Source organism: Hyperolius riggenbachi, chromosome 4 (genome assembly GCF_040937935.1).
Source record: "Hyperolius riggenbachi isolate aHypRig1 chromosome 4, aHypRig1.pri, whole genome shotgun sequence".
Lineage (NCBI taxonomy): Eukaryota > Metazoa > Chordata > Amphibia > Anura > Hyperoliidae > Hyperolius > Hyperolius riggenbachi.
The window spans coordinates 244,499,701-244,514,084 of record NC_090649.1 but is presented as its reverse complement, the minus strand read 5'-3'; the positions used below and the strand labels follow the sequence as shown (position 1 = coordinate 244,514,084).

Genomic DNA, 14,384 nt, shown 5'->3' with positions numbered 1-14,384 from the left:
TCTAGTCAACATACCCTCTGTGCCTTGCTGTCTCTTGCTCAAGTGCTCAAAGTCCTCCACATACAGCTTGGCAATTTTTTTCCACAGGCCTCTGCATTTTTTGATGTTGCTGTGGTCCGCATCCCCCTTGTCCCACAGGGCTGGTACCTGCTGCACCTGTAGGATGAGGTCTTCTGATGTGTAGGGCCTCACCCCCTCGTTATCAGACATATCTTCAGACATGTTGCTGCTAAAGAGCTCCAGCATGAAGTCACTGCTGCTCCACTCTGTGAACGCTGGTGCCATGTGGTCCCCATCCAAAATGGCCACCATACCATAGAGTCAGCATAGGAAGTGTGGTATAACATCCGGTTTTTATAGCCAGTGTGTTGTGCGCTCTCCGGTTCTCATTGGTTTCCATTGGCCGGATGCAACATTCCGGCTCCGGTCCGGATACGTCAGCCGGACCAAAAAATAGCGCATGTTGGAACGGACGCCGGAGTCCGGCTCCGGTCCGGACGAAACGGACGCATGTGAACGGTCACATAGACTTTCATTGCTATGCCGTGCGTCCGTTTCGTCCGGTCCGCATGCGGTCCGGCTCCGGCACGGCTCCGGCACGGCGATTCCGGATAGCAACCGCTAATGTGAACCGGGCCTAAGTCAGGAAGAGATGCATGAAACTGAGGACATTATAAGTTGTTAAAGAGAACCCGAGGTGTATTTAAAGAATGTGATCTGCATAGTGAGGCTGGATCTGCCTATACAGCCCAGTCTCTGTTGCTATCCCAAACCCCACTAAGGTCCCCCTGCACTCTGCAATCCCTCATAAATCACAGCCGTGCTGTGAGGCTGTGTTTACATCTGTAGTGTCAGTCTCAGCTGCTCCCCCGCCTCCTGCATAGCTCCGGTCCCTGCCCCCGTCCCTTCCCTTCAATCAGCAGGGAGGGAAGGGATGCAGGCGGGGACCGGAGTTCTGCAGGAGGCGGGGAGAGCAGCAGACTGACACTATAGAGATAAACACAGCCAGCTCTGACAAGCTGTTTGTCAGCAGCGTGGCTGTGATTTATGAGGGATTGCAGAGTGCAGGGGGATCTTAGGGGGGTTTGGGATAGCAACAGAGGCTGGGCTGTGTAGGCAGATCCAGCCTCTGTATGCAGATAATCTTCAAACCCACCTCGGGTTCTCTTTAATCTTTAGCGCATATGTGAACTGTATGTCTGTAATCTGGCTTTCCTGAACCTTGTTCTTCTTGTTGTAGGTTGCATCTGCTCTCTGGTGGTACTATGTCTCTAAAGGAGTGGAGTATTTTGACACAGTATTTTTCATACTGAGGAAGAAATTTAATCAGATTAGCTTCCTCCATGTATATCACCATTGCACAATGTTTACCTTGTGGTGGATTGGAATCAAGTGGGTTGCTGGAGGACAATGTAAGTATCATGGTAACCTCTGTAGCTTCAAATACTTTTTATCCCAATAAGCACATACTTTATTATGAAAAAGGATGTTTACAAGTGTGTATTTTTTGTAGAGAAAAACAAGTTTGTTTTTTTAAAACAGAAAGAATTTGTGATAATTCAGTTTGGAGTGAGCTTGAGATGTCTCCCAGTGCATCACTGCTGAATATCTGCAAATTAACCATTGTTACCCTAAGCTAAACACACCTCCAGAACCGCTGGAATGCAATGATGTGTCCGCTTTTTAATTTGTACAGAGCCATAATAATCCAACATGCATACAGACTGTTTTCGGATTGTTTGATCCTCATCAGTGCATGACATGGATTAATTTGGCTCTATGGAGTAGGGCTTGTATGGTTCAGGTACATTGAAAGTGTCACACGATTTGTATGTGTAATCTAGTACTGGTTACTAAGTCCCATGGATCTTTTCTCAAGCATTCATAGAAGTATTGTGGACAGCAAATTGCCTGCGTTACGGTGCACCAGAAGTGCTCAATTGGACGTGGGTTCATAATTACGTTACTGGCGTATCTGCGTTGCACGGGAAATCATGTTAATCTATGGCGACGCAGGGGGTTTTAAAAAAAATTTTGGCAGCGGCGGTGCGACGACATTACGGCACACATGCACGAACGTGTATTTTTACAAAATGCTTCCGTGCACTTCCGCATATCTGAAGCAGGAAGTGACCGCAAGTGTCCATCACTTCCTGCTTGGCCGGATGCCAGACAGGGAATACCGTGTAGTAATGTGGTATTCCCTGAAGGCTTGTTTTTGGCAGTGCGTTTGGTGCACCGCATTGCGGACGCCAGTTTGCAGTGTGCAACCAGCTTTAGGGAATCGTTGTTTTTTTTTTCCCCATTCAGTACAGGTGGGACATCAAACAAATAGGAATTTAAAGTACCTGAAGGGAACTATATGGTGGTTACCATATTTATTTCCCATAACTCTCTGGGGGATAATCCCGAGCTGAGCTCGGGATAAGCCGCCACAGAGGATTTCTCAGGCCCTGGTGGGCCGATTTGCATAATTTTTTTTTGTTTGTTGCACGCAGCTAGCACCTTGCTAGCTGCGTGTATATACCGATCGCCGCCGCTCCGTGCTGATTCGCTGCTACCCGCCGTGGCCGCGACGTCACACCCCCCCCCCCCCCCCCCCCGGACCCCGTGCGCAGCCTGGCCAATCAGTGCCAGGCAGCTCTGAGGGGTGGATCGGGATTCCCTCTGACGTCACGACGTCGATGACGTCATCCCGATCGTCGCCATGGCGACGGGGGAAGCCAAACAGGAAATCCCGTTCTGAACGGGATTTCCTGTTTGCTTTGATCGCAGGAGGCGATCAGAGGGGGTGGGGGGGATGCCGCTACACAGCCGCTATCATGTAGCTAGCGCTGGGCTAGCTACATGATAAAAAAAATAATTTTAAAAAATGTGCTGCGCCGCCCCCTGGCGATATTATTGTATTGCCCAGGAGGTTAAACAAAAAAAGGGAACATGTTGTATTTAGAGGAAAAAGGTTTTGCCATCTATTTAGAAAGGGTTTTTTTACAGTAGGAGTGGTTTAAATGTGGAATATCTTACCACAGGAAGTAGTTATGCCAAATACCATATCAGTATTTAAAGAGGAACTGTTGCGAAAATCTTAAAATTTGAAACACATACAAATAAGAAGTACATTTCTCCCTGAGTAAAATAAGCCATAAATAACTTTTTTCTCCTATGTTGCTGTCACTTACTGTAAGTAGTAGAAATCTGACATTACCAACAGATTTTGGACTAGCCCATCTTCTCATAGGGGGCTTCTCAGGGTTTTCTTTATTTTTAAAAGCACTTAGTGAATGGCAGTTGGTCCGTCCAACTGCCAAAATAGTGTGGAGTGAGCAGGGAGGCTGGCCAGCATCTTTGTATTAATCATTTTCAGAAAATGTCTTCATAAAGAATAAAGACCATGCTGAGAATCCCCTATGGAGAGATGGATTAGCCCAAAACCTGTCGGTAATGTCAGATTTCTACTACCTACTGTAAAGGTGGCCACACACGATACAATAAAATGATCCGATTTTACGGTAATTCGATAAAAACGATCGGATCTCCCGAAAAAATCGAAAGCTTTTTTTCATTCGACTGAAAAATCCGATCGGATTTCCCGGTTTCCTCGACTTTTTTTTTTTTTTTTTTATATCGGTCCGGAATGCCAGATATTTTTCTTCAATCTTTCTAAAGATTGTATGGTGTGTGTTTGCCAATTTATTAATATACACACCCTAGCAATTTTGTCAGAGTATCCAATCATTTTTATCATAATTGGGGGAAAAAATTGAACATACGTGTGTGGTACATTGGTCATATTTTTAAAATGTTACAATCAGTCAGAAAAATTGATTGCAATTCTTAAATTAAACAGATATTTAAACAATTGTATGGTGTGTGGCCACCTTTAAGTGACAACAGCATAGGAGAAAAGTCATTTATGGCTCATTTTACTCTGGGAGAAATGTACTTTTTATTTGTATGTGTTTTACATTTTAAGATTTTCATGGTAGTTCCTCTTTAAAGGGAAAACAGGAAAAGGCTGCTGCACTCATGCTTACTTGCACATATGGGAGCAAGGAAATTAAATGCAAAGTTCAAACAGTAACCAAAACGATATCCCGCTGCACCAGAAGCCTTGTAAAGGTTTTTGCCTTCCTCTGGATCAACTGAGATATGTGAAGGTTGAAAGTGATAGACAATGGCCTCAATTCACTAAGCTTATCTCCTGTCTTTAATAACTCTTCTAGAGTTGTTACCATGGTGATAAGGCATGTAGTATTCAGGAAACCTTTTACCTCAGGCAAACCTAAAGTTAACTCTTCTGCCTTTAAGTTAACTCTTTAATCCTTAAAATAACTCCAGAGTTAAAGACAGGCTGTTCATTAATTGCGTGTGAAAATAACTACAGAGGAGGTAACTTAACTACAGAGGAGGTGAATTAACTACAGAAGAGGTAACGTAAGGAATGAAGAGATAAGATAACTCTCTTACTGTGTGGAGGTAAGTTATCTCTTGCCTTATTATCTCCAGCATGATCTTAGTGAATTGAGGCCATTGTCTTTTTTTTTTTTTTTTTTTTTTCCCCCAATAAAACTAAGTATGTAACATTGACTCATCCTGACCGTAGATGATACTTTAATCGGTGCTGAGACTGTCAAGATGGCTTTTGTTTGTTTGGCCAGGAATGAGATTGCTCAGCTGGGAACACATTATGCAGCATTTGTAATAGATTAGATGTTATATTCTAATATTTCTCCCTTCATCCTCCAGGACAGCCTAGAACAGGAGAGTCGCTGACAGAAATCTTTTGCTCCTAACATGCCAAGTTGATCAATGTTTGGTTGATTTTGGCCATATGTCAATTGAACGGGTGTTTAAGCATCAAGTTTTGGTTGAGTGAACAGAGGCAATTGTGATGTGGAACCAGTGGCCACATTACCCAAAACTTAATTGAGTGGTACAATGCTAGTAGTTCAGTCAGTTCTTAGATTAGAAACAGAAAACGGTCAACTGTTTGCCATATTGAGCTGTTATTGACCCATGTATGATAACCTTAAAGAGTAAAGGTGGCCATACACTGGCCCGATTTGCGGCAGTTTCGACAGCAGATTCGATCACTGGGATCGAATCTGCTGCCAATCGTTCGCGCAACACGCACCCGCCGATCCGATTTCCTCCCGAAATCGGATCGGTCCGTCGATCGCGCCGTGCGGGAAATTACCCTCGATCGCCCGCGGGTAGGGAGCGCGTCGCTAGCGGCGGCCGATCCGATCAGGTATACATTACCTGAGGCTGGCTCCCGGGCATCCCGTCCGTCACTGCTCCCGTCATGGCACCTCCGGCATCCTCGTATAACTTCCGCTGTCATGCCAGTGACAGCGGAAGTACAACTAGAGGGCGCTCTATTTGAACTTCCGCTGTCACTGGTGTGATAGCTTAAGTTCTATGCGGATGCCGGAGCCGGAGGTGCCACATGACGGGGACATCACGCCCGGGAGCCAGCCTCAGGTAATGTATACCGGCGGGGGGAGCGGCGGCAGCACCACCACAACAGATTGTGATCGGTTTCAGGCTGAAATCGATTCACAATCTGTTTGCAGGAAAGGCAGCCATACGATCCCTCTCTGATCAGATTCGATCAGATAGGGATCTGTCAGCTGGTCGATCTGATGGCACATCGACCAGTGTATGGCTGCCTTAACTGTATCCCAGGATTTTATTCCAACCCAATCAGTAGCCAATACCCCCTTTCCCTTGAGAAATCTTTACCTTATCTGGAATAGATAAGCAGGGACATCTGGTTGGCTGATATTGTAGTGAAAGCCCTGCCACTATGATGTCAGGGCCATGGCATTAACAATTTGCCATCTGTAAACTTCATTGCATTGTGGAAAATTCACACTGCCAAACAAGCATGATCTCCCTCCCTGCATGGATCAGGGATGATAAGAACTGTAGAGGGACAATTTATAGCAAAGTAGAGAAGTAAAAGTGCAGTGCAAACATTGTAGAGGTATCGTTTTTATTTTGTTTGTTTTTGTTTTTTTAAGTCAGCATGCAGGCACAGAGTAATAGTTTTTTTTCTGTACATACTGGGCTTGTCATGTGTATCTTAAAATGAGGCTAAAATCAACCATGTATTTAAATAGCATTTCTCTAAGGTCCCTCAATTTTATCGTACTAAGTATAATTACACTCATATATTTTAAAATGGAGGTCCATTTTTCATGAGCGGCATTTGTCCTAGTTTTTCTACTGGAAAATTGTAATGAAAAGTATCTGTTTTTACTTCCAACACATGAATAATTAAGTTCACAGAGAAGTGGAAGGTACTCTGATATTGACATTTATACTGCATAAATTCCACTTAACACATTAATTTGCATTAATGTATGTTTGTTTTATTGCAGCCTTTTTTGGTGCTCATATGAATGCTTTGATCCATGTTGTCATGTACTTGTATTATGGCTTAACTGCTTGTGGACCCCAGTTCCAGAAATATCTTTGGTGGAAGCGATACTTGACAATTTTGCAATTGGTAAATTTCATTCTTCTTCATTAATTAATAGGGGAGGTGGGTTGGTGATGTGGGGCAGCTGGTAGAGTCAGTCCAGAGTCAAAGCATCTGATCTGCATGCTCATTCTAGGCCAGTGACTTGTATTAGAGGCATCAGCACAGAAGTCAGGCAGCTGGCATGAGTTATAAGAGAATGAAGATGACAGCCTTCATATTAATCTCACTTCAGGTTCCTTTCAATGTGGGCCTATAATGTGTTGAGCATGCTTTAAAATCGCTTTAGTTTGAGAGACTATAAACCATAATATTCATTCAGTATATTTGCAGATTCGCTATAGGCAGGTGCAAGCACTGGTAAGAGGAAACCACCAAAAAAACAAAAGAACACAGACCAGCACAACGCTGCACACCGCAAATTGGGCTAGCAATGAAGCTGCAACAAAGCTTATAGCAATTCTTTATTAAGTAAATTCTGGAATCAGAAATTTTCCACAAAATCAACAATTGCTCGCATTGATCAATCCCTCATAACTCTCCCCAACTAATAAAAAACAGCCATCAGTTTCTCACATTGGTGTATACATATCCCTCACGTGAGGTATCCCGGCCTGCAGCCTGGAATATTCGTCCGTGTGGCCGGGTGAGAAAAACACACACACACACACACACACACACACACACACACACACACACACACACACACACACACACACACACTCACACTCACACTCACACTCACACTCACACTCACTACAAAAATCTTATAAAGACCAATATGATCAACTTCTGGGTGGACACCGATTGCCTGCCAATCAAATCCAATATACAGGGCTATTAACAGGATAGAAATACAAGGGTAATTGATATACTGCAACTGGCCTAAGATCTAATAGACCTATACAACTATCCTATAGCTGTACTGCTATTGCTGCATAAGAAAAAAGGCAAAAAAGCGCTTGAGCACAAAAAAGCAGCATGGTACCACTTTAAATTGCATAGTTTAGTCAATGTAGAACTGTCCAATATGTTCCCACTCGAATAAACAAACTCTTCATCCAAACTAGTATGTTCTAGCCTCCACCTTTGATTCATACAATCACAGTTTTCCATAATAGCCAGACATCCATCCTTCATTGCGTTTGTCATATATAATTCAACAGCTTCAGAGTTCGAAGAAAGCTTCAGTATGACACCAAGATGAAAGCTGTCCTTTTACATAAGTTGCAGCATATGTGATAGAATATAAACAGCCACCACAGTTGACTTTCTGTCCAATCACAACAGGAATCTAACTTATGTTGAATATCAGTAGCTAAAAGCAGTCCAACGATTATACTTATCGTTTTTACAATAGGTCATCTTTTTAGTATTCCCCCGGTTTGACCATCCGCGTGTAGCTGGGCCCAGACTTGTTTAGATTCGCCATGGTACATCTACCACGTCTAAAGAATTTTTGCTACTTTTGCAATAAACTTTCTTGCAGTTTCATTAACTGCTAGCCCAATTTGCGGTGTGCAGTGTTGTACTGGCCTGTGTTCTTTTGTTTTTTGGTAGTTTGAGAGACTACCTGCAAAATAACCACCAGCAAAACTTGCAAACTCCAATATACAATAGTATTTATACAATATAGTATTTTCCTATTGATGACCTATATAACTTATGTGCCTATACTTCCTGACTCAGAGCTTATCCATCACATTTAAAAGGTAATATGGTTAGGGGATTACGCAGAAAGACATATTTTTAATAGGCTGGAGTAAAGTGGGTCTTTAACTAGTGATTTCATTTCTTACTGTGTGTTATAATACATATATTTTTTTTTTTCTTTGGATTTGTAGGTTCAGTTCCATGTCACCATTGGTCACACAGCATTGTCTCTTTATATTGATTGCCCGTTTCCAAAATGGATGCACTGGGCTCTGATTGTATATGCCATCACCTTCATATTTCTTTTTGCAAACTTCTACTATCGGACTTACAAAGAACCCAAAGGATCAGCACGGAGTGGAAAACCAGTCCAGAATGGTAAAGCAGTGACAAATGGAGGAACATTTGCCAACGGTGTTGTTCACAAGACAGATCCCCACAAAATGGTTGCAGAGAATGGACGGAGAAAGAGGAAGGGGAAATCCAAGAGAGAGTAAATGAATTATTCCCAAGCCATATTCTGCCTGGTGGTTTGGCTTCTCCACCATGGGTGGAGTACCTCCTTCAAGAGAGTCAATTTGATTAAGTTATTCCTGTTTGATTGAGAGGTTGAAGAGCTCTGTAGGTACAATACTTGACTGCTGCCTTTATTTCTCTGTAATGGAGTTTGATCCATTCTTACTTTACTCTTTCTAGTGCACAAGCTAGCAATGCTCTATATTTAATCTGTTTCTCTGGAGGAAAGAATGACAGTCTCTGTTTGCTTGTGCACAGCGAGGGAGTTGCTGGCAAATAATATGTTGCAGTACCAGAGAGGATGCTATAACCCGTAATTCAGATGATTAAGGGGGAGGTAGAAATCACTGCAAAAATAAACCTAGAGCTCTTTTTATTCTCCTATAGTTAAGCATGTCAAAATATTATGGCAAATTCTCCCTTGTTTAGTTGAGAGAATGATGCAATTAGGTTTAATTGCTTCTAGAATACAGAAAAAGTGGCGTCTCCATGGAGCAGCTAGTAGTGTGTGAAAGCCATTAACTGACTCATTTTAGTATATTTTTTTATTTTGTTTTAATTTGTTCTGGTTTAGGATTGCTGAGATTAAGATTTAGTCTGCATCCACAGGACATAGGTTACCAGTTGGTTGAAATTATTTGATGATTAGGAAATGGTATGATGGTCAGTTTGAACCCTTCAGATAGGTGCTAGCAGCACTTCTTGGCTGTAACTAAATGTCTAGGTTTTAAGTTTATTTTTGCCTACACTAATCTTTTTATATCAGTTTTTATTTAGGCATTGTAACTTGGCATTATAAGGATAAAGGTTCTACTGGAGATTATTAGAAGCTAATTTAGAAAATACAGAGATCATCTAATGCTGAAGTTTAGTTATAGGGCTATGTCACATGAGGGACTAACTAGCTTTAACTAGTTAAGATGCTAAACAGGTGCTACTAAGGCTATTGCATGCAGTTGCTAACAACTGCAACACACAATGGTAAGAGTCCTTTCACACTTTCACTGTTGCACTGAGCAAATTCCGCACATAGCGACATAGTAACAGTGATAGTCCTATGGGGCTAACACAATGATTGCGGTGTGGCATGGTGGATACCAACGTAGTAACGTTAACAGTATGGCGTGCACCTTGACCCTAGATGTGAGGCATACGTTCATTGTACTGTATGCCTCACTGTATGGTTGCACCATTACTGTGCAACCTTTTTGGAACATTTTGGTGCGTTTGAAGAACTGTATCGCAACCTAATGTTAAAAGTGTGAAAGGTGCCAGACTAGTTGCTTGTGGTGTGTCAGAGAGAGCAAATGCTTTAAATAATAATATTTGTAGCAGCCTAGCATCTTCAGCTAGCAGCTGTGGTTAACTTGCTTGTGTGACATAACCCATAATATGTAAGCATTTATGCCTGCAGCATTTTCCGGACTTTCCTATTCGTTCCCCATCTTCATGATTTTTTTTACTTATAACAACACCATCCCAGCTCTTCACGTTTTTCTGATTGTGATGGATGATGTGTTTATGTAGAACTTTTTTTTTTTTTTTAAACTGTTTTTATAGAACAATACAGGTTTAATGGGCCTAACCTGACTGTAAAGTTCAGCTCCCAGCAGCCTCAGAACAGCGGTTTTTTTAAACGCTTCTGTGCAAATACCATGTAACATACGGAATCATATAAGGCAGTACAATACGTCTAATTTTAGTTTAGGATGAGGCTTTATAGGAAATGAAATGTTTTAGCCCATATAAAGCACTAATTTCTGGGTGTGTAAACATGGTCTACTTTGTTTGAAATAGTCAGAAATACTGTATCACTTAGTCCAGTGACAAATCCCATTTACTTGGTGACCCTGCTGGAATACATGTTCATATACATCATGTTTGCTCTTCATTGATGCTTCTATGCAAAGCCGGGAAGAGATCTCTCCACTAATTGCAAAACCAGACAGGAACAAGTAAATAGTCAGTCAGCATCTCACTAGGGACATGTGTAGATGAGCTCAGACTGGATTCACTGCCATTCACTACTTAATTCCATTACCTAATATTAATACTACTAACTGCAACAACAACAAAAAAAACGAAGTTCTGCATCATCTTACCTTTCATGCAGCTCCTTTGCTAATGAGTCTTGGTATGTAAGCCAATACTTTCTTTCAAACAACTGACACTTTTTCATAATCAGTCCTATAATAATATTACTATTAAGTTTTTTTTTTTTTTTTTTGCAACGGTATTTATTTTTTGTTTCTATGTATTAGATTATTTTACAATATCAAGCCAAATGGAGCATGCGGCTGAAATCTTAATTGCATTTAATAGTTTGGTAATGTTATATTTCTCATGAGTACAGCAGATATGCTACTGCCGGTAAGGGTGGTTTTTTTTTTTGTTTTTTTTTCCCCAGAATATTCCTGTATCAAAATTCCATCATAAAATGTATTAACCACTGCCAACAATATCACCTAAATATGTATGTACTGCTAAGGAAATATACTGTACATGTAGAGTGAATCAGGCCACTTTTACGCTCGTGTGGTGCGATTCTCCCATGGCGGGAGAGCTGCCACAGGAGCACTGTGTGCATTGCCCCACCCGCTCAGTGACGTACTCCCCGCTGAACAGAAGGTACGTCACCGGGATTCCTGCATAATCCTTGCGGTAGGCACTGATCATGTGGTGATGCACAGATGACTTTGCAACGGTATTGTGGCAAATTACGTCTGTCCCATCGCATAAGTATGTAAGTCTCCATAGACATTCAGTACCTTAGTGGCCTCTTGCATTAAAATTGCTTACTGCAACACCATAATATAAAAGGTCCCTGAAGAGTAATCAGATGCTGGGACCCAGTTAGTATTGCTTTGTGCTCCATCAATAATTATCAGCCCATCTAGAGCAATAAATGGCAGTCAATAACCATACTCCTTCATGCTCCTAGATGACAAATCCCCTGATCAATGAAAAGATGAATAATCCTTAGCTTGTAAGCACAAGAGATACGGATCAGGGTGTGTTGCTCACCTACTCCTATGCAGGATGAATGTTACCAATAGAGAGCATATAGTAGCACGCATGTAGAATGTGACCTTTGGAATTTATTTATTTTTTTTTATTTGCATTAGTTGTAAATAGATTCAGTGGGAGAGTTAAATGCCACAGGTGAAAATTAAAGCATAGAAGAAGCTATGCACATAAGCGAGGATATAAGTTTGTCATATGTATAGGTGTTTGAAATGGGGATGGGAAGTCTAGTTAACCAAAAGAAACCTCTGACAATATGAAGTACCATTCTTTGACTTGGGCAGTGCTATATTGATAATGTTATAGATTGTAACTTTTAGGTGGGTTGCACTGAATGTCCTCAGATGTTGTTTTAAGTCAGTCAGCAGTCCCCTAAGATTTGCACAAAAGGAAATGGATTTTGTGTCCTGACACATTATACTAGGTACTAACTGGACTCCTCATTGCAGTGGTTTGTTTATCTTGTAATGTACAGTACATGATGTATCATCAACAAGGCAATCTAGACCTCATTATGGTGTCTGTCACTTCACAACTGTGTCTGTCTCATGCAATTCCCACATAAAAGATGCATGTGTGTCTGTAAATGCAGTTATTGTGCTTAATCATGTACGGAGTATGTGGCAAGCTGAACATGTAACTACAGATGTGTATGTGTCCATAGTGAAACAAAACTAGTCCATCCTACTTACAGTATCTGTGCAGCTTTTTTTCAGAAGTTAATAAAAAGAACAACCCCACTCAATATTATATGATTTTGTTGAAGTCATAGCTATACTCCTCTTTGTGGCAACTCTCAGGCCTATTAATCCTTGCTGCTTGAACTATGTGACACCTGAGCTGCTATAGCCAAGCCATTGTAACTGTATGGAGTTCAGCCACCCATTGAGCTAAACTGGAAGTGGTCTTATGAGCGACCCAGCAGCCCTGGTGCTGTGGAGTACAGGCATCGCTCCCCGCGGTCACTGTGGAGTTGTGCATAACTATCATATCACTATTATATAGCGTTGGCTGTAATCTTTAATTTAGTATTACCACAAAGGAAAAATGCCTGATTTCTGTTACTGTAATTTATTAACTGTATCTATTTTTTTTAAAAAAATGTAGTTTCTAAGATGTCCTCCTCACGCACCTGTTAACTTGATGTAACTTTTGTTTACTCAGATGCATAGAAAAGTATATGTAAGTTTATTTGTTATGGGTTTGCTGCTTTTTTATTACAGTACTGTATGTCTGAATGCTAAGTGTTGTTTTCTGTGTCCTGGAGAAGTGGTACTGTTTTGTGAGGTTTTATGTACACATACATATGAGCACGATTTACTAACTTCTTAGCAAATAAGATCTATTCTAAAAGGAGCAAATTACTGATTTACTGACTTACAAAAAGAGAAAAAGTGATGTGTGTATGTTTTATGTCTAGTTGTGTATTGAGTGGTTTTTTTTTTTGTTTTTTTTTAAGTAAAATCTTATTATGGGGAACATGTGAATGTCTGTGATATGAGTACTGCCTGGGTAACTGCAAACCATTTCATGTATAGAAATGTTGAATGTGATTGAGGCTGCAGCTCATCCAGCATGCATAGGGATAAGATGATTTACCAGCAACTCTTAGGGCTGGGACCCACTAGAGTTCTTTAGCTGCATTGTTGGATCCCCCAAAATGCTTTGTCAATGAATTTCAGTGGTGGGGAACACACTAAAGCGATTGTGATTAGGGCTAATCGCAATCACAGGGCATGCAGTATTTTTGGCATGTTGCAAAAGGATAGGAGTGCTGCAAAATCAGTTTTGCAGCGATTTGAGGGTGGAATGTTTTTCTTTTAAAATAAAGCTTTATATACTTACCGAGTATCCCCATGTCTGTCTGGCTTCTGTTCGTAGCCCTGCCCCCTAGCAGAAGAGGTCACATGTGCTTCTCTGATTGAAGCTAGAGAAGCACCAATGACTTTTTCTGCTAGGGGGCAGGGCTACGGGCAGAAGTTGGATAGGACACCTGGAGAGTGTATAAACCTTTATTTACAGGCACATTGGAAGCACTGTACAGTTTCTTGTCCAAAACTTCAAAATGCTGGTAATAGCAATCTCTCTAGGAATCACTGTAGTGTGTTTTCAAAGCGATGCAGCAATTCCTAGACTGTCTCTGCCCCTCCTGCTGTCTGCTCTGCTGAATGAGCCCGTAACAGTGTGCAGTATATTATTTATAGGTTTATTTTAAACGTTGTCTGAAGAGACTTTTCTGTAATGTGAAACTTCCTATGGTAACTGGAAGTGGGTATGCATGTCACATATTAGCAGTTCATATTAACCACATGGGAGAGTGGTAAGAGCTATAAACAGTACATTTTAGATATTTATCCAGTGGAGCAATGCAGACCACTAGTGATATTTGGTAACCCATAGCAACAAGTTATTTCATTCTACCACTAGCAGAGCAATGAACAATTTATTTAATGGATCTTTTATTGATATTGGCTCAAAAAGGATGGATCTCTGTAGACCTGGGGTAAAGAAAAATGCACGTCATGCACCTCATCCATGCCAACCAGTTAGTGCAGTTTGCAAACTAAAGCAAGTATGCTAGAGACTTCAACATGTGTAAACTGGAGCTGCTTCTTAAAGAGAACCCGAGGTGTGTTTAAAGAATGTGATCTGCATAGTGAGGCTGGATCTGCCTATACAGCCCAGCCTCTGTTGCTGTCCCAAA

General features: G+C 41.3%; 1 protein-coding gene across 1 annotated transcript in view; it reads left to right on the top strand.

Moving 5' to 3' along the window:
* ELOVL4 (ELOVL fatty acid elongase 4) overlaps positions 1 to 12,425 on the top strand; it is a 45,247-nt gene extending 32,822 nt beyond the window's left edge. The window contains exons 4-6 of the mRNA XM_068281535.1: positions 1,241 to 1,412; positions 6,387 to 6,514; positions 8,332 to 12,425. Of these exons, the coding sequence (XP_068137636.1) occupies positions 1,241 to 1,412; positions 6,387 to 6,514; positions 8,332 to 8,637 (606 nt within the window). The 3' untranslated portion in view covers positions 8,638 to 12,425. The remainder of the gene's footprint in view (positions 1 to 1,240; positions 1,413 to 6,386; positions 6,515 to 8,331) is intronic.
* Positions 12,426 to 14,384: the final 1,959 nt, after the last annotated feature.